Below are 21,081 nucleotides of genomic sequence, written 5' to 3'. Positions count from 1 at the left end.
ATAACATAGGCGACTACACAAAGTAAACCGAACCCAGAATACTAATGTCAGCTTGAACTGAAATAAAGACCTCTAGATATAAATGTACATGAAAGTCAAATATAAACAATAAACTAACTAAGAAACAAATACATGTCCATGAAAAGTCAAAGCTCTTTTGCCTCAGGCCATGAAAATGAAATATACTTTTATTTAATCACACAGACAAAAGCAAAAGGTAGAATGTCTGAAGGTCTCAAATAACTGAATAAAAAGCACAAGTTGTTTAAAGAGTCCTCTCCCTGCTTTGGGTTGCGAAAAGAGGCACAAACAAGAGAAAGGAAGAAAGCCTGCAGTGCTTCATCCATTTGTCAGATTGTTTGTTTGTCCCCGGCATATCTCCTTCTCTTTTATGGGATTTTATTTTATGTTTTTTTTTCTTTTTTCATTTTGGCCTTGGTTTATTCTAACACTTTTGACTAAATGCCTTTCATTGACTAAACTCACCAAAGAGTCCTATTTTTGTGTCCTCTCTACAGCAGTCCATCAGACATATCTGACATATACTGTGATTTATTAAGCAGATTCCCCCCTTTCGGATTTTTCCAGTGCAACAAAACATAAAATAAGGATAAAAAAAAATCAGCAAACTTAGAAAAAATTGTGGTTTCTCACACGCCATCTGAAATGTCTGTTCTCCTCTGCCTCCACCTACAGCTCTTCTTACAGGCTCTTATTCCTCTGCCTCCATTTCCATTCAATGCTTTTAACAACTTTCTGATCACTCTTGCTGCCTGTGAATTCATAATTGACTTATATTGGTTAAATTAAAGCAATAGCAACGAGCGTGACCAATTGCCAGTTGTCCCGTTTAGGAAATATCATTGTAATTGTTACGCTTAAGCCTCCATTCATTATTATTATTATGAATCACAGGTGTATCATGTTGGTCTGTGAGAATGTGTTTAGGATTTTGAAGAAAATTTAAAAAACAATCTGCAAATTGTTTGTAGAGGCATGTGGGGATATCGATCAGGGGTCATGCTGTGAGTTATGTCTTTATGTGGCATTTGGCTCTTCAGGTTTCTACCATGCCAACTCCAGACAGCACTACGTGACAAATTTCAAGTGGATGACATTTGTGTTCAGACCAACAAAACAGGAAAAATTCAGTCTTAGTCAATCACACAAATATTTCTTATTCTGAAGTAAAAGTTATCTGTGGAGGCTGTGGTTCAGGTGGTAGAGTGACCCTTGAAGTGACCTTGGACAAGATAATAAACTCTGGGTTGCTCCTGGCACATACATTTGTGTGTGTTGACTGTTATTTAAAAAGTGTTTGGGTATAGATAAAATCACTATATGAATGTGTGTGTGTGTGTGTGTTAATGGGTGAATGAGACTTCATTGTCACCACTCTTAACGCAGTCTCAAATCAGTGCCACATTTCCCATCCACATTAGCCTCACCATTTGTAAAACAGTTTGCATAATGAAAACGTATGATGTATTTTCTACTTTCAATGTAACGCTTTGCAATTTAATTTCATAGTTTAAACTAAAAATGTAAATTTTGGAACACATCAGACGTTCACACTAGTCTCTCAGGCAGAGAGATAACTGCTGTCTCGTACGTATCCCTCCCATTCCCGTAATGAGCAGCGAGAGCCAACGCATACAAACCGACGGTGTTCCTTAAAGGGGAGGTTACTGAGTATTCACATAACTTGACGCATGACGCAACACGCCTCCTTACACAACAGTAGCTGCCTGGCGCATTACAGATTTTCATTTTACCTAAGCTGATCTCCGCACACACCCATTGTTTCAGGAAATGTTTGGAAACCATCAATCACTTCTAGGAATATCATTTTTTGAAATAAACAACAGAGTTGTTTGCCGAACGACTTGAACATCTTGTTTCACTGGTACAACTGTTTCTGTGGAAAAACTATCTTGTATTTGGCAACACACAGAAAATTGAATTCCTTCGTACACCAGTTAATTTGCAGAAAGGTGAATTTTAAACAAAAAGTCACACCACAGCAAATTCGTGATAAAATATACTACACGGCATTATAAAGGCAGCAAACATCTGACACTAAAATCCTCGATTCAACAATAAAACTCACATATCACGGAGATGGAGGTCAATAAAATGTAACTACTGTGAGATTCATTAACTACTCTGAGTTGTTGGGTCTAAGATATAACATCTGTGCTGTGGTAATGTTTACTTTTGCCATCTGCGGTGCATCAAAAGTGTTTCATGATACAAAATCTGTTTTAATGAGATGAAATCGAGAAAAGTTTTTCCCAGAATAATGAGATTCATAAAGTTGTCTTAGGACACTGAGCGCATGGTATAGAGAGCCAGAGTTAGTTCTTTAGCAACAAAGCTCCGAAAGCTGACCAAGTTATGTAAGTAAACACTAAAACAGTATATATGCTCCTGATGCAAAACTGCTTCAAACACTCTCAAATGTATTTTCACAACAATTCACTTGTAGGCAAAAACTCAACAAGTGTTGCTAATGTGGTGATGGAAGACGGATGGTTGTTTGCGAACAATCTAAGGTGCAGAGGAGGAAGAGGAGGAGGAAGACAAGAGCAAAACAAAGGACAGTACTTCCAGATGTTCTTCTTCATTGAATGATAATGAGGCATGCAGGATAAATCAGAATCAGAATCAGAATCAGAATACTTTATTGATCCCTGGGGGAAATTATTTTTTGCTACTTCAGCATAATCAGGTTGCCCTGTGTTGTACTGAAACATCTGTGTACATTGCTTTTTATAAACTATATAGGGCATGTGGTGGTTACTTACTGCTTTTACTGCACTTACATTTGTTGCTTTCTTTGTGTAGGATTGAATGAGTGCCACTTGTGTAAGGAAGGTCTGAATTTTTAAGCATTTATTAGCCCCACACGTGGGAAATTTGTTGGGTGGACAGTGCGAAGTTACAAGCACTAAAAATTAAGGAAAACAGTGGAATAGAATAAGATAAAAAGAATAACATACTATGTAAAATAAAATGTACATACTATGTTTTGTTGGAAAATTACACTTAGTGGTATTGCACATATGTGGATGTGTGTGTCTGTCTGTGCATGTGTGGTCATGTGCGAAGAAGATTTATATGTGAAATAGTTTTTGGTGCTGATCTGCACTGAGTAAGTGAAAAAAAGATGTGTTATGAAGTTTCGAACTGGGTTAATGTGAGTTAGATTTGCATGGTGATAGTTCTGTGTAAGATATTGTTCCATCATTTTAATGGAGACCACAGGAACTTCTTCCCTTCAGATATACTCTTGGAAGTTTTGATCTTATCATATATTTTGTTATTGTTGCTAGTGGTAACATTGTTTAAATATAGGAACCAGACTTACTGAGTTTTTGTCTGAGCAGTTTCAGAACAAAAGAATGTGAAAAGCAACATATTATTTCTGCTTATAACAGTACCTGCCCACACGTCTTTCCATTTGATCTATGCCCTTCAATCAAATCCCTCTGGTCACATACCGCCGTGACCAAACATAACTTTCGAAATCATTCTATAAATAGATGTTCACGTGATGCAAGGATCACTCAGAAGAGGGGGCCTTCGATGCTATCAAGTGTGGGCATACATACACCAATACTGTTTACAAGTCGTTTAATGAGAGAAATTTGGATTATAAGTGCCAGGATGTTCCAAGCATCTTTGAAAATGTGTGTTTTTTTTGTTTTGTTTCATTTGTTTCTTTTTTTTTTTAATTTCCTTCCTTTTGTTTATTTCCTTTTGTTTATTTCCTTGTTTGAGTTGTTTATTATTGAGGTATTGGATAAAATTTGGAACCTGCCTGAAGTTTTTATACACTATTGTACCTTGTATAAAAATCACAATCTGCAAAGTATCAACAAATGGCTGAGAAATTGCGTTCCTATTGTTTGGTTCATATCTGAAACATCTCTGTACTGTAGAAATAGGCGGATGAATCCAAATATTGATAGCATCGATTAAAACGCTGGTTTTGGTAACAGATTAATACTAGGATTGATATGTTGTCTCTATCCTCTAAGTCAGAGGTGTCCAACTCCAGGCCTCAAGGCCCAGTGTCCTGCAGGTTTTAGATATCACCCTGGGTCAGCTCACCTAAATCAAATGATTAGTTCATTACCAGGCCTCAGGAGAACTTCAAGACATATTGAAGAGGTAATTTAGCCATTTAAAGAAGTTGTGTTGGATCAAGGACACACCTAAAACCTGCATTACACTGGCCCTTGAGGCCTGGAGTTGGACACCCCTGCTCTAAGTTCAGTGTGTAGCTCACTGAATTGTGTTTATTGCATTATTTTATGCAAATGAAAAAAATCCTCCTCCTCAAACATGCACCATAAAAAATGTCCTTTTTGAAAAAACCTTTTTGTGTTGACTGTCACATGTATTATATCTATAGCCTATAGCACATTTAAACAACGTTTAAATTCAAGTTTCAAAACACATGAAAGGCTGAATGGTGTCCTTTGTTGTGTTAAGTATTGTGGAAAGTAAAAAATCGTAGTGATTTAGCGGTCATTAAATTCTGTTATGAATTTGGAAACTGATGATGATTCATCATAACACACTGCCCTACCCAATATCGGCTGTCTTAAAAGTAACAGTATCAGTATTGATATTGGTATCTTTAATACTGGCCCTGTATTCACTTTGTATCACTTCGATACCAAATTTTGTAGTACCTCAGCACTGTTGTTCTGTAATTTTTTGGAGAAAAGTGATATCACCGCGACATCTCTGCAGCCAATCGGCGCCCTTCTTTCTCTCTGACGTCACCACACTACCAGGTCCAGGAAGCTGGAAGTTTCACTAGACTTTTTTTTTTTTGCACAACTCTGTTTTTAAAGACGAGTTTAACTTACGAATTTAAGACAAGTTAGCACTGTTGTGTGTTTGTTATTTAAGGGGGCTGTGTTTGTATTTAATTTCTCTGTAAGTCTGTAGAGTAGGAGGACGGGAAGGACGTAAATTCGCCACACATCCCTGACTAAAGATGTCAACCTCGAACCCTCTGGCTAATTACAGCACGGAACTCCACGATGACCAAGCAGATAAAGTGAGTACTGGCGTTCAACACTCCGCTAGTTATGTTTTGGTAGCTATCTCCAGTATGGTGACGTGACATTTGAACTTGATACGTCTCAGGGAGGACGTGAAACCGGGGTCAAACAGGTCGCTAGGCTGTTAGCATGTATTGTTTGCGTGTTATTACTTCTTCCTCTTTGGCCAAAAAATCTGCCGTTAACTTAATTAACCCCACTTCATTGCTCACACTAGAGGAAGTATGAGCAATGCATTGGGTAACAGGATTCAATAAAGCTTATTACGCACTCTATAGAGAAGGTAATGTCATATCAGGTTTCGTCAATGCAGTGTGTGTGTGTGTCCCTTTCTTACTCTCTGTATGGGGAAATCATTAACGCCCTTTTCTTGGAAGAAACGGTAAAGTGTGGAAAACTTGTTCAGGGAAGTAAAAGCACAGTAATGTTAAAAACTTTAGTAGTTCCTGTCATTTGTGTCCCATTAAGCTCAGTGGGGATATACTTATAGCACCGTCCCATATCATCAATAAACCTGGGTTTTAACTGCTACGACTTGAATTTTATGTTCTTGATGGTTCATTTATAACAGGAAAAAGCCATCATTGCTGCAGAAAGCTCCAGATTTTATTTAAGAAATTTGCAGTGTGCCCAAAACAAAAGAAAACACTTAATAACAATAAAACAAACCCAGGGTGACACAGTGGAAAAGCGATTAGCACTGTTGCACCACAGCAAGAACACCCTGGGTCTGAGTCCCCCATCTGACTGGAGCCTTGTTGCTTGGATTCTGCATGTGTGTGTGGGTTCTCTTCAGATACCTCGGCTTGGCTCCAGCCCCCTGCAAACCTGATTTGGATAAGTGTAAGAAAATGGATTAATGGGAAAATAAAATCATCCACAATAGGAAGGTTACTTAATGACGTGGTATTTACAGCTTTCCCAAGGGATTGTCACAGCGGATGTGTGCAGAAGTTTGATTTGGTGCAGTTTTTATGCTGCGACCCTTCCTGATGCAACCCTTCTATTTATTCAGGCTTGGGACAGGTTACTTAATGACATGACACCATACAATACAAGTTTACAGTATTATTATATTGTCATTATACATAATATTTTCAAAAATATTTAAATTTGTAAAAGAAAATTCATTGCAGGAATTTTTGTTTTTATCATTATTGACACAGGCTTCAAGGCCAGCCCCTTAATTCGAACACGTTCTGTTTGATAAGTTAGTGACATGCTTTGGTGAAGGGACTGTGTTATGCTGTTAACACGGTAGAGATGGGAAAATCTGTCTTGACTGAGATCAGGCAGATAGCTACAGTCTTCTGCACAACTTGTCCTTTTCACGATGCCCAGAGGCTCACAGTTAAAACACACGTCATCATTCGTGAAAACACAGGGATGATTAGCAACCCTAGTACAAACACTTCCTGTGACTGCTTCAAATGAAAAGCCTGCAAGTCACAGGACTGTAACATTTACATGATAGAGCCTTCTTTCTAGGCTAGCCCTTGCATACTAATAGATATAATCTGTACATTGCCTACGAGACTGTATGCGAAAGATGGGTGCTTAGTGATCAGCTTATGTAAGCAAGTTAAACTGTATGGGTGAAAATGCACATGCCTGATAATTACTATTAAATAATAGTGTAATAAAACTTGAATTTACTGCCATTTCAGACAGTGTAATTCCTTTTGTATTCCATTTTGAACAATCTTTTCATTGCTTTTTCATTTCATTACCTACGGTTTGACTTCTTATTCAGTGTTTCTGGTGGTAATCTTATGCAATTTGTCAAAATAGCCAAAACGAAATTACAGCAGTATTGCCCTTGGACCTTTTGAGCTGATTCTTTTTGATTAATGGCTGAATGGAACTCATTTGGCCTTTTGTTCTGTTGTTTTGCTTTTTTCTCCTATTGTTGCACTCCAGTCATTGCTGTCATTTAAACGGGGAATTGTATGAATTGATGATTTTGCTTGTTCATTGACGCTACCATTCATCTACGAAACCTTTAACAGCTTCTCTTGCTGTGAGGCTGTTTACTCACACTCAGCTTATAATTACAAAACGTGAATTGGTCTGTCAGATACTCCTGCTGAGGGGAATATTTAAAGAATCAGACCTCTTCTCTTTCTAAATTAAATTTTAAATGAATGAATGAAGTATAAATTCCCATTCCTTTAGACTTAATAATCCCTTAATAACAAAGTAAAAACCTGCTTTTAGAAATTATAGCAAGAAACTTACAATAAAGCTTTGTAGTAGCCCCCTATAGTGTCCAGCTGGTGTGTGTGTGTGTGTGTGTGTGTGTGTGTGTGTGTGTGTGTGTGTGTGTGTGTGTGTGTGTGTGTGTGTGTGTGTGTGTGTGTGTGTGTGTGTGTGTGTGTGTGTGTGTGTGTGTGTGTGTGTGTGTGTGTGTGTAATTTCAGGCTTTGGTAACATACTGTACAGTGTGGTTTTTTTTTTTTGTTTGTTTGTTTGTTTGTTTGTTTTTTCTTCTGAAGCATAAGCTTAGCATAGTCTGTCACTTTCCACAAAAGAAAACGGTACAAGGCGCCTGTGAAGAACACATACAGTTATATTGTGGAGGACGGGACAGTCACGATCATGGTTCAGAACTGTTCTAGGAGCAGATAATGAGTCCTGATAGCTCGTGACTCGTATGAGATGTGTAGCTCTCCTCTTGAGAAGGATAGGAAGCGCTGTCTACAAGAGGTTAAATGCTGCTGTAGCCCGGCCCAGCTGTCAAAGGGGAGGTAGTAGGATAGCAGGACTCCCAATGAGCAAGTTGCTGCTGCAGGGCGCCATAAACAGCCATTCACGCTCACATTCATCCCTACTGCCAGTTTAGAATCACTGGTTAACCTAACACATATGCCTTTTTTCACTTTCAAAGTAAGTAAAGACAATTTTCAAGATAATTTGCGCGTATTGAGGAGTTTAAAGAAGCGTTGATTTTATTATTCTAATAGTGTAGTCTTCCTGTGGTGTAGCAGTTGGAGAGAAAATTAAAGTTGACAGAGAAAATGGTTGATAAGATAAAGATTCTTGCATCTATCAAGATGATAGCGCTCCTCCTGGGTCCTAATCCAGTCAGTGTCAACAGTTCATACAGCTCCCTCATTCACAAGGGGTCGCCACAGCAGGCAGCTCCACGTATTTGATCTGGCAGATTTTTGCACCAGCTGCCCTTCCTGAGGCAACACCCCAGACATGGGAAAGCTCTGAATTACACCTGCTATTGATCCTCTCTTGAGGTCAATAAAGAGAGTTAAGGTTAGTGAAAGGCTAATGAAATACTCTCAATAGCAATTGCAAATAAGCGGTCAAAGAGGGTACCTCTGCCTCTACCAACGCTGAACAGGTTGGAATAGAGACTGGAGCTTTGGATAATGTTTCGCCCCTTGTCAAATCCCTTCAAAGTATAGAATAAATATCTCCATTTTACTCTATCAAAAGCTGTTTCCACGCTCCAGCAAAACTAATACCTGTGGGCCTGAAGAGTCCGAGAGGAGATGGATAATACTGAGAAAGACCCTCGCACTGAAAAAAGAAAATCTATTTTTAACAAAAGTGTCCTTTTTTTTTTTTTTTTTTTAAATTAGGTATTGGAGAGATCTGGGTTACATGCAGTACATGCATTATACTTTATTAATAAGAGAAAATGCCATATTCATTGAGAAATTTGCTCTTTTAACTCACTGGAACAGAGACGCGTTATATAAGCCATGTGAAGAATCTGCAGGTGTATTTTTATGTACTATGTACTTATGTAATATCACTGTGTGTGTGTGTGTGTGTCTGTGTGTGGTATCAGCCTATTTTCCTGCCGAATCTTAGTCTCTTCCTTTCAGAAAGTGTAATTTCCACTTTCATAGTACTGATGTACAAGGACTACAACATTCAATCCATTGTGTTCCCTAGATACACGGTCCAACCCGAGGACCACGGTGACCTAGTACCAGAGTTGAGTTGTTGAAATGGGCTTATTTTCATTAATTTCTGTTATAGCTGTTTTTTCTCTCAAATCTTGAACAATACGTGAAATTTTTTGTTACCTTCTTGCTTTAGCCTTGCTCCAGACTGTTAAGTTTGCCTACAAAATCTTGTAAGGATTTTCAGAATAATTTTAATTTCTTTCTTTGTTGGGACGTCTTAGGCGGGGTGTCAAACATAAGACCTGGGGGGCAGAATTGGCCTGGTAAAGACTCCAGTGCGGCCCACTAGATGGTTTTGGAAAATTTGAAGGATTTTGGACTTTTAGCTGTTCTCATAATTTTCACTGTTTGTCCCACCCATAAAGACCTCCCCCGTGGACATTCATGCTACACGGAAGTAATAAAGTAATAGTAGAAACTGTTAAATGACAGGAAAGTTCCAGTTCTTTTAGAAGTCTTTTTTTTTTAATATGTCCACAGTAAAATAAATGAATACAACAGGACATTTTATGTGAATTAACAAAAACATTCTGCATTATAACTACAGGACAGTGTGGGCAAATTTCTTCCACTTTAAGCCCAGTATTAGTTCTGGTGACAGATTTCTTTCATTTAATGCAGCAGCAGTACTTAATCACGTAGAGAAACTGAGACATGTTGAAATTACACTTCTTTTTCTTATATTTTCCCATCTCATGGATTAAGTGAGTGTAAAGTTAAACTACACACTGACAGAAGGGGCCTTTCACTGGTCTGGCTCACTTCCATGCCCTCAGGTGTAGGATACCACAGTATGGACACAAGTTTGGTGCAAAAAGTAACATCTTCTATACAAAATGTATAGAAGTGAAGAACAAAGAGTCTAACAGTCACGTATTGAAGCAGCTGGAGCACACCTTGTGTTGGGAGTTTTAAATATCAAGCTACACAATGTCAACGTCTTCAGTTACCAGTTGGGGAAACTAGAAGAAGTCATTTGGCATTTATTTTTAACTTTAACATGATGATGCTGTTTACTCTGTGTTTCTATTTGAGTTTGTGTGGTTTTTTTTGGGTTTTTTTTTTGGTTTTTTTTTCAACACTTGAAAGGAAGCTACATGCTATTAAGCAATTATCCTTTTGAACCCTGCCAAGGAAGACTGTAATGCATGTTATATTTTCTGATGCAGACTAATCTAGTACTTAGGAAATACTAACTTTGTTAATTAATTACTTATTTATTTATCTAGGTGGACAAATACCTTCACAACCTCCAGCTGTCAGATAAGACTTTGATGGACGTGTCACTACGATTTCGTCGAGAGATGGACAAAGGCCTGTGTAGAGACACCAACCCCACCGCTGCTGTCAAGATGCTGCCCACATTTGTGCGCTCCACTCCTGACGGAACAGGTAATACCCGTTTCACGTACAGGATAATGTTCATTAAGGCTGGGCTATATCATACCATTCACGGTAATACCGGTGTAATTTTGGGCAACGAGAGGAAAATGAAATATCGGGATAGAATATGGGTAAAACGCGCATGCGCAGTGCCTTTGTTTACATACGCACATGGCGGCGACACAGAATGAGAAGGCAAAAGTGGATCGTTGAATGAAACGGATGAACCAGAATTGGTTTGTGAAAATGCTGCAACTTCAGTGGTGTGGAACTGGTTTAGCTTTCGTCCGTCAAATACACAACAAAGCACTATTTTCGGTAGTGCATGCTAGCGGGCCGTCGTTATTACCGTGTTTTTTTGAAAATACGGCACACTTAAAATCAATCCTTTGATTTTTCTGAAAATCAACAGAGCCCCTTATAATCCCGTGTGCCTTATGTATGAATTCTGGTTGTGTCTACTGACCTCGAAACTATTTTATGTACACGGCGCTCGAAAATCTGTCAAATGTTTTAGTGCGACTTTGCTAAGCTATGAAGCCGCACCGCTTGATGGGTTGTTGGAGCATTACGGCTATCGTAGGCAGGAGCCTCGCGGAGTGATGCGTACTGTGCTTCAACATAATATTACCGTATTTTGTGTATAACCTCTTTTTAAGTTTTGTGGATATTATACATGGTTATGCTGAGGATATGTCGGCCAGTTTCCACTGGAAATGCCTTTTGGTTAAACTGTCAGCAAGAAATTTGCACTGTTAAATTTTTATATAACTTTAATGCACATAAAAAACAGCTGCTTGTTTAAGTGAAAATACATTGATGGGTTTTTTTTGCACTAATAAAGTTGTGGAGTTGTAAAGTGTTTTGTCTAGTGTCAATTATATCGTCAGTTATATCGTTATCGCAAATTTTCAAATGTATATCGTGATAAATACTTTTGGTCATATCGCCCTGCTCTACTGTTCATATGAGACTGTAAAGAGTTGGTGTAAATGACGTGTCCAGTGAAAATGTGTTCCTTGAAAAAAGTGGATTTTGTCTTGAGGCAAGATGTTCTCATCTCAAACCAAAAACTATTTAGATAATTCATTCACACATAACATGTTCAAATTTATCCTATATATCCTCTTTACCATGAGAGTATCTACTACAAGGGTGAGGAGTGAGGAGTAACACTGGCAGCCACCTGTGTGTGTGTGTGTATAGAATATGTATGTGTGTGTATATATATATATATATATATATATATATATATATATATATAAAATAAATATAATATTGTGAGTGTTGTGCTGTATGTAACTCTGGGTTTATTCTTTTGTTGAAAAGAACAAGGACAATTCCTGGCCCTCGACCTTGGTGGATCAAACTTCCGAGTGCTTCTGGTCAAAGTCATGGGTAATGGCGAGCAAAAAGTGGAGATGGAAAGTCAGATTTACGACATTCCTGAACACATCATGAGAGGCAGCGGGTCTGAGGTAAGACGCGTTCCACATTATGGAAGGCTAATTTATGTTTTTTCTTTTACCGTGTGCTTTGCTATCGCTGAGGTTTACGAGCCATGTACGAAGAACGAAGCACGCACATTGACAGGAGAAATTGGCCTCATCAACCCAAAAATGACAATTAAATTATCATTAGTTTATTTGAAGTACATCTATACAGGCAAAAAGAAAAGACTGTCTTTTAGTTCTAATGAAATAAACTCTGATCCCTACAGTGTGCTAGAATGAGGTAAATACAACCTCAGATGAACAATTACACATGAGATTTTATACTGTGTCATTATTTATGCTCAAAGCCAAAATGCAGAAGCAGCATGTGCAAAACTACACACTCTGCATCATTCAGTAACTTATAGGACCACCAATTAATAACTTAAAATAATACTTTTCAGTCTCTCAAATTATTGTGGAGGAATTTAGGCCCACTCTTTGCAGGCGTTCATTTCTTAACCGCTCTCTTAAGGTTGAGGACTGGACTTTGACTGGGACACCTTGATTCTTTTCTCTTTCAGCTGTTCTCTTGTAGACATGCTACTGTTTTTGGGATCACTGTTCTGTTGCAGAACCCAACCGTGACCAAGCTCTAGTAGTTAACAGATGACCTTATAGTTGACTTTAGAAAACTTTTGGATACAGAGGAGTTCATGGTTGATGCAATGGCCTTGACTTTGCAACTCTGCCAAATTAATGTTTGCTCACATGTTCTTTTCAGAGAGATGTTTCTCCTGGCAACCTTTCCAAGCAAGCCATATTTGTTCAGTCTTTTTCGAATAGTGCTGTCATGACCTTTAACATTGAACATGCTCACCTGAGGTCTGTAGATTCTAAAATGTTTTGTGTTTTGTCTGAGCATTAAATTTACTATGATGTTCCCTGGGAAGCGTGGCAGCTGCCTTGAATGTTTTTCCCATGTGAATAATCTTTTTCACTGTAGAAAGAAAAAGGAGTTCACATTGTTTGGAAATGCCCTTCCAACCCTTCCCAAACTAATGGACAGCAAGCTACTGAAAACCTCTGCTTTTATAGACAGGCTCACACTTGCTGATGATCAGTTACAGTGGCTTGCAAAAGTATTCGGCCCCCTTGAACTTTCCCACATTTTGTCACATTACAGCCACAAACATGAATTAATCTTATTGGAATTCCACGTGACAGACCAACACAAAGTAGTGCACACGTGAGAAGTGGAACGAAAATCATACATGATTCCAAACATTTTTTACAACGACACTAAACATAAAGCCAGGGCAACAATGGAACGGTTTAAAACAAAACATATCCATGTGTTAGAATGGCCCAGTCAAAGTCCAGATCTAAATCCAATCGAGAATCTGTGGCAAGATCTGAAAACTGCTGTTCACAAACGCTGTCCATCTAATCTGACTGAGCTGGAGCTGTTTGCAAAGAAGAATGGGCAAGAATTTCAGTCTCTAGATGTGCAAAGCTGGTAGAGACATAAAAGACTGGCAGCTGTAATTGCAGCAAAAGGTGGTTCTACAAAGTATTGACTCAGGGGGCTGAATAATTACGCACACCCCACTTTGCAGTTATTTATTTGTAAAAAATGTTTGGAATAATGTATGATTTTCGTTCCACTTCTCACGTGTACACCACTTTGTGTTGGTCTTTCACGTGGAATTCCAATAAGATTAATTCATGTTTGTGGCTGTAATCAGAATCAGAATCAGAATACTTTATTGATCCCTGGGGGAAATTATTTTTTGTTACAGTACAGTAATGTGACAAAATGTGGGAATGTTCAAGGGGGCCGAATACTTTTGCAAGTTCCCCCACTTAAAATGACTAAATACTTTTTTGCCCCACTGTATATCACCACTAGGGATGGGTATTGAAAACTGGTTCTTGTTGAGAACTGGTTCCCACTGTTTCAATTCCTTGGAATTGTTTGCCATTTTTGCAAATGATTCCCTTATCGATTCCAGTCGCCCCGGATGACGTCACCACGTTGCGGAGCGTCATTTAACTGGCAGGAAACGCGGCGCCTAACGCTCAAAAGTTTGATTATACTTTACGAGAACGGCTGACAACAGGGCAACTTGCAATACTTGCAAAGTAGATATTTCATTTAAGGGAGGAAACACTACGAATATGCAAAAGCATTTGCTCACAAAACACGCGATGACCTTAAATGAATGTCGTGTTTTTAATTCCGCTCGACTCGTGAATCTCAACCCAACAGCAGCGGTAACGTTTGCACGTCCTCTCCCGTTAATGCGGCAGGTAAATAATCAACTAACAGTGCATATTATGTTAGCGCGATCTGCCTTATTACAAAACCTGCCATTACTGTGCATTTAGGTGACCATGATGAGAGAGACAGACAGAGTCTGGCTGGCTCAGATGCTGGCAGTTCTCACTGCAGTCTACCGGTAGCGTCTCCTTTCAGGCCAGGATAGACGAATGTCACCGAGCAGTAAGTTTGTGGTCAAAGGCTTGCACCCATTTGCCACAGCAGAAAAAAACAAAAACAACGCTTGGACACTGCTAGCACGGGGCGCCTACACAAACGCAAAGCAGGAGATCAAGCATAGCTGAATATGTTTCCAAACCAACTTCATTCTAAGCCAAAGCCATTTTTTCTTGTAAAACAAAGGGGTGCCTAGCAAAAAAGTTTGGGAACCACTGATGTAGCTCAACATGAAAACCAAAACAACACACTAATTAACAACCTCAGTGTCGCTCTTTTAAGACTGTTGAACTGAACTCAGTGCATGAAAGAGATCAAATGCTTGGTTTATAAATTTTAATAATATTGCAATAACAGTTAGGCATGTATAATTATCCTTTGTTTGTTTTAGAGTGACAAAAAAATCCTCGCGTTTTATTTTAATGTTGTGTAATTTTGCTTTGCATTTAACATCATACTACTGAGCATTAAAGGAGAGCATTACTGCAAACCAATCAAATGTGCTTATTTAATTGTTTCTCCATAAAAGCAGAAGTTTTGAGAATTTTCTGCTGTGGAGGAACCAGGTGTGTGTTAACACAGGGCCACAATCTTCCCAGGAGTGGGTTTCCTAGCAGATTCATGCCACTGTTTATTAAGAGCTACATGCCAGACTCTGCAGGGCTCATTTAGCATGTTAAATGTTAAAGTTTGTGTCAGTACAGTTAGAAAAAGACTGAACAAGTATGACTTCTTTGGAAAGATTATCAGTAGAAAAGCTCTTCTGTTTAAAACAAACATGGAGCAATAAAACATATTTACTCATGTGTGTTCGCACAAAACTGTAGATAAATCATAAATAAACCTGGTGTTTATAAATATACTTGTACCTGGATTTGTTTGTACTTTATGATTACATTTAAAAGTGCCTCTAACTATGTGTACAAACAAATGAATGGATGTGTTTTTCTTTAGGAAATTTGAACAAAAGTCTTTAAAATGATGCAGACTGCAGGCAACAAACACAAAGCTGTTGTATTAGAATGAGTTTAACATGGTTGCAAGAGCAAAATTGGATGTTGCTCACTTGTCAAAATCTCACAGTGGTTTTGCGTGTTAAGCCATTTTTTGTGCAGATTAAGAACTTTTCCATGCAGGTATTTGTAAATGCGTAGCAATGTCCTTTGGTCCGATGAAAACAAAAAAGGAGAAGTTCTGCCATAATACACAGTGCCACGTTTGGCAAAAACCAGACACATCAGCAATAACACCATTATACCACCGTCAAGCATTGGGCTTGATGTGGGCTTGTTTTGCAGCAACAGGACCTGGGCACTTTCCAGTCATTGAGTTAGCCATGAACTCCTCCGTATACCAAAGTATTCAAGAGTCAAAAGTGAGGCCATCTGTCTGACAGCTAAAGCTCGGCTGAAACTTGCAGCAGGACAATGATCCCACAAACAGCTGGAAATTTCCAACAAAATGCCTGAAAAAGAGTCAAGGTTTTGAAATGGACCAAACTGTAGTCTTGAGCTGTGCATAAAGGAATGCCAATGTAAAGTAGAGTGGGACGAAATTCCTCCACAAAAATGTTGATAAAGTCACACAGGAAACTATTACTTCAGCTTATTGCTCCTACTTGTGCTTCTACAAGCTACTTAATTCAAGGTGTTGAACTGTAAAGTCCTTTGAAAGCTTTCTTTATTGCATGCCTGAGTTGAGATGTTGTTTACAATTGCCATAGCAAAGATGTGATGAAGTGATGTATAGTGATGTTAGTAGGATTTAAACGGCTTCAGGACTCGTAATAATGTATCACATGGTTCGTTACACCAGCAGCATTGCTAGTTGGATGAACAATGCACACATGTATGGAAAATTAAAGATGCAATTTTTTATCTTGCAGTTAATAAGAAAATTGACCTTTCTTCTCTTGTAGTTTTTTGACCACATAGCTGCTTGTCTGGCTAACTATCTGGACAAGATGGGCATGAAGGACAAAAAGCTTCCTCTGGGCTTCACCTTCTCGTTTCCCTGCCAGCAGACTAAGTTGGATGAGGTGAGTGATTTAAAAGTTCTGCCCTCAAATCACAGATTTGGATGGATTTCAATAAAGATTCAATTCAGTTAATTTCTTTCTTGTATTTCTGTTTAAGTAGAACTCTTTTTTTTCTGTGTTTAGATATATAAAGAGTTGAAATTGTTTAAAATAAATTAATGATAAAATAACACAATTACTGTTACCATTTCAAGTTTGGCATTTTAGTTGTTTCTGAATGAGTCAGATTTTTGTTTTTGACCTCTTCAGAAGTTCAAACTGCTACCATACTTTATATCTAAAGTATGGTAGCAGATATATTAATGGATTAATGGATTGCATTTATTAGAGATGGACCGATCCAATATTACGTATCGTATCGGTCCGATACTGACGTAAATTACTGGATCGGATATCGGAGAGAAATAAAAAATGTAATCGATCCATTAAATATCAAAAAAGCACCTCACAAAACTTGCAACACGGCGTAACTCGGCTCATAACCGTAGCACATCTGAGCAGTGTGGTCACGTGATAGAGCGGCTGTGTGTATTTGTAGCCTCCCTACCAAACCAGCATTTCATCTCCGATGAAGTTATCCCACAGAGAAGTAAAGCAAGTGTGTAAGTTCATCTCTGAATGTTTGTAAAGCATTCCCACGTTAAGCTAAACAACCGATATATGGAGCGACTGCCTCTTCTTGCTGCTACTTCAATCGTGAAACTGATTAATGATCAGCTGATCGGCTTTTCTGTCGAGAGTCCGTCTCTCTTGTTTGTTTTTGGCCCACTTCGCTCCAGAAAGAGGAAACCAGTGGCTGAACAACAGCAGCACGCTTAACCTTGATAAGCTGTTGTTAGAATTCATTTAATATTACTTTCTACACCAGGATCTTTTTCTATGTAGCTGACGGCTGGTAACTGTGCAGGGGCGGATCTAGCAAAGTGTAGCCAGGGGGGGCGATAGGCCATGAACAGGGAAAAGGGGGCACAGAAACATACTTTTCTTTCTTATTCTCATTTAAAATGTCTAGCTTTTAATAAATAATTATCTGAATCTTACACCCAAAGTTTTAATTTGATGTAAAATATATAGAAGTCCATTACTGTATATAGTAACTGTTAAGTCTAATATACCCTAGTAAGCTATAGTACTTTTTCCTTTGGGAAGGTACCATCTGTGCAGTCTGCAATTCTGTTGAAGAAAGATGTTGAATCTATTTAATTATTCTTGAAAAATAATTGATTTCTGTGCATTTTTTTTTTTCACACTGCATCAAATTAAAGTTGATTACGTCGATTAAGCATCATGAGGTGGGTTCCCCCTTTTTTTTTTTTTTTTGCTGGGAGTTTTAAAACCCTATTGGTTAGGTTGCTTAATATTTCTGCTAAGTACTCTTTAAAATACCAGAATAGGGAGGATGGTGTAGGTTTAAGTTTATTAGATTGATCAGTTTTGCTGAACTATGAAATATTTTGGGTGCAGTGTATTTTTTGCATACAGGTATAACAGAATAGCTTTAGTGTTTTTGTTTTGTTTTTTTTAACTTGAGTATTAACTTATACAAAAAGCAGCAAGATATAAAAAAAAAAGTTTTAAATGATTAAAAAACACACTATATCGGATTCATATCGGTATCGGCAGATATCCAAATTTATGATATCAGTATCGGACATAAAAAAGTGGTATCGTGCCAAATCTAGCATTTATATAGCGCTTTTCTAGGCACCCAAAGCGCTTTACAATTCCACTATTCATTCACTCTCACATTCACACACTGGTGGAGGCAAGCTACAGTTTTAGCCACACCTGGGGCAGACTGACAGAAGCGAGGCTGCCATATTGCGCCATCGGCCCCTCTGGCCACAACGACCAGAGAGCAGGGGGATCGAACCGGCAACCTTCCGGTTACAGAACTTCCCAATCCCCTGAGCCACGGTCACCCCTAGATATCTCCTTTAAAGTGTTGCCTTTCCAGATCTGTGGCTCCTATCTGTAGCAGGGAGATATCTGGTTTTTAGAAACGTCTTGTCTGTACGCTTGGTTGGTCATCTGATAACCTTTCTTGTCTGGACGAAGAAGGGGATGCGGAGAGCAGCATTGCTCTGCTGTTGCATGAACTGGGCCTTTATTTTTTGTTCTTTCAGGGTATTGAAAATAGCGTGAAGTTTCTCTAATGGTCCTCTGCTGTCAGCTTTTACTTGCAGCAGTCAGTGAGGGCTTCATCACACTGCTGTTTTTCTTGGGTTATTACGTTGGCATTCTTTCTAACTCTTCTTTTCCTGTGCAAAAAGTGATGCGGTCCAGTCTGTGAGTATCTGGACACTTGCTCTTTGTGTTCTTGTTGATTTATTTCTTTATTTTACTACATTAAAGTGCCAAGTCTCAGTTTGTGTAAGTAAGGGAACAGCTGTGTGATATATGTAACAGTTTTAACACAACACATTTGCCATTATTATGACAGCTCACTTCACTCAATAAGTTGCAAACATCTTCAACATTTACTGATATTGGAGTTTCCATCCTTGTTTCTAAATTGAGCAGCAAGTGCTGCAATTTAAAGCAATCATGCTAAAAAGCCCTTTGTTTGCTCTGGCCACATGTTTTTAATGCTTAATTGTATAATATTTAAAGAATCTAGCTGATTCTTAGCACGCACGATGCTTTTGTGTCATTGTGCATTTTACCTGTTGCTTCCATCAGCAGTGAAATATTCAATAAATGACAATATCACAGTTCTAATTTGACATACAGCCAACCTCCTATGCTTTTCCAAAACCACTTCTATACTTAAAATAATGGTTTGGGTTATGAGACTTTTTTCCCCTTCAATTCAGTTTTTTCTCTTTCCATCTTTTTAAAGGAAGCTCATTTTAATTCATCAGTAGAAATTCGGTTTATGGAGGGTGGATGTTTTTGTAAATTGGCCCTAAGTGTACATCTTCAGGAGCTTTTTTCCCCCCGTGTACTCAAAAGGTTTTTTTTTTTTTTTGGGTTTTTTTTTTGTCCACCATGGAGAAGACTTCCTCAGCTTTTTGCTATTTTCTACTTTGTCTGTGCACCCTTGTGCAACAGATGACACAAACTGATGTTTCTTGTAGATTTTTCTTTTTTTTTCTTGGTTTTTATTTGTTTTTATTTATTTATAATTTTTTTTACATTTTTTTAGACAATTTGTTCTTCACATTTTTACTTTTTTTTTTTTTTTACACTTCTCAAATTGACAGATAACTCCACCACAGCCTAATATCCAACACTCACTCAGCTTGAACCCACAGGTGAGCACCTTTGTCCATAAACATATGTTGAAACGACACGCAGCTTCCTAAGGTTTTAGTGACCAAACTGTTCCAGTACTTTCAGACACAGTTTTGCATATATTACAGCTGAGACTTGGTACTTTAATGCTGTCTGTTATATTATTTTAGATTTAATGTACAAACCTGTTTTTACAGTGAAGATGGTCACAAGTTTTTGTGGCTGTTTTAAAAATATGCAGTAAAACTGGTTACAGCAGACAGAGGAGGCATTCAGTCTTCTGTTTTTCATTTCATTTTATTAATTTTTTTACAAGATTTACAAAGTTCATACATTTTAAAAGAGAAATTATTAGTTAGCAGATAATTACTCTGGCTTTTTTTCTATTACTAGCTGCCAGTTGCTGAGTGACCTTTCCTGTTTCGTATTCGTCTGTAGTTTGTACTTGATGACTAACAGATAAAAAAATAAATGGGAAACACGAAGTTTCACAGTGTTGTGCTGAGTTCAAAATCTGAAATCATGCCATCAATAGAAAGGTCACAGTCTCCTTTTGCCTGTGATGCACACAGCCCTGCTCTGAATGTGTCACCTGAGGTAACATGTTCACTGTCATGTTCACACATGACCTCAACACAAATCAAACTGATCCATCATCAGCTTGGACTGTGAACATATTTTAAAAGTCTTCATGGTGGACTCTCTCTGGGCTGAATATAATCCTTCCAGCTTGAAATTTCTTATTGATAATACTCATTAATTTTTCTCTGAATGAATGCTGGTTAGAATGAGCAGCTTTCATGTCCCAGACCAGGCTGTGTTGTGGAACTTTATAAAAAGATAAATGTTTATCTTTGATTTATAGAGTAATTACCACCGGCTGTTTATTTACTTTGCTGTTTTAAATGTCCATATTTTACAGGGAAGAGTTAGCATTTAGTCGTTGTCAGGTTCAGTTATTATTAACACAGTGTGCGTTGCCACCTGAGTTGGGGACTCTTACAGCCAGTGGTGAAGTATGTTTCAGATTTTAGGTGATTTGTAAATCACTTGGTTGATTCACTCAAGCATTCTGTGAGTTGATGAGGTGTGTAACAACTCTGAGCAATATATCATGAAATTATTTTTTAATTGACTTGTCCTGTTGTTGTTTTTTTCCATCTGCAGGCTGTTTTGATGTCTTGGACTAAAGGCTTCAGGTCAAGTGGGGTGGAAGGACAGGACGTGGTCAGCCTTCTGAGAAAATCCATCAAGAAAAGAGGGGTAATTATCCAAATTTATAAAGACTTGAACATTTGGAAAGGTATTGAAACAGTGCTAATTAAGTGTAGCTGCAGTTACATTCACTGGCTTGCCACTGTGTTAGGCACACCTTAGTAGTACTAGTTTGGACGTCCTTTTGCTTTCAGAACTTAATTCTTGATGGCATAGATTCAGCAATCGTCAGGAAACATTTTGGTCTGCACTCCCGTGATATCAT

The 21,081-nt window shown here is 38.2% G+C and overlaps 1 protein-coding gene across 1 annotated transcript in view; it reads left to right on the top strand.

Annotated features, from left to right (window-relative positions):
* The first annotated feature begins 4,791 nt into the window (after positions 1–4,791).
* hk2 (hexokinase 2) overlaps positions 4,792–21,081 on the top strand; it is a 43,307-nt gene continuing 27,017 nt past the window's right edge. The window contains exons 1-5 of the mRNA XM_085424791.1: positions 4,792–5,077; positions 10,240–10,402; positions 11,723–11,871; positions 16,245–16,364; positions 20,769–20,864. Coding sequence (XP_085280917.1) covers positions 5,015–5,077; positions 10,240–10,402; positions 11,723–11,871; positions 16,245–16,364; positions 20,769–20,864 — 591 coding nt within the window. The 5' untranslated portion in view covers positions 4,792–5,014. The remainder of the gene's footprint in view (positions 5,078–10,239; positions 10,403–11,722; positions 11,872–16,244; positions 16,365–20,768; positions 20,865–21,081) is intronic.

Source organism: Rhamphochromis longiceps, linkage group LG12 (genome assembly GCF_057381845.1).
Source record: "Rhamphochromis longiceps isolate RC_006_pf linkage group LG12, R_longiceps_female_GT1.1, whole genome shotgun sequence".
Taxonomy (NCBI): Eukaryota; Metazoa; Chordata; class Actinopteri; order Cichliformes; family Cichlidae; genus Rhamphochromis; species Rhamphochromis longiceps.
This window is presented reverse-complemented; position numbering and strand designations above follow the sequence as displayed.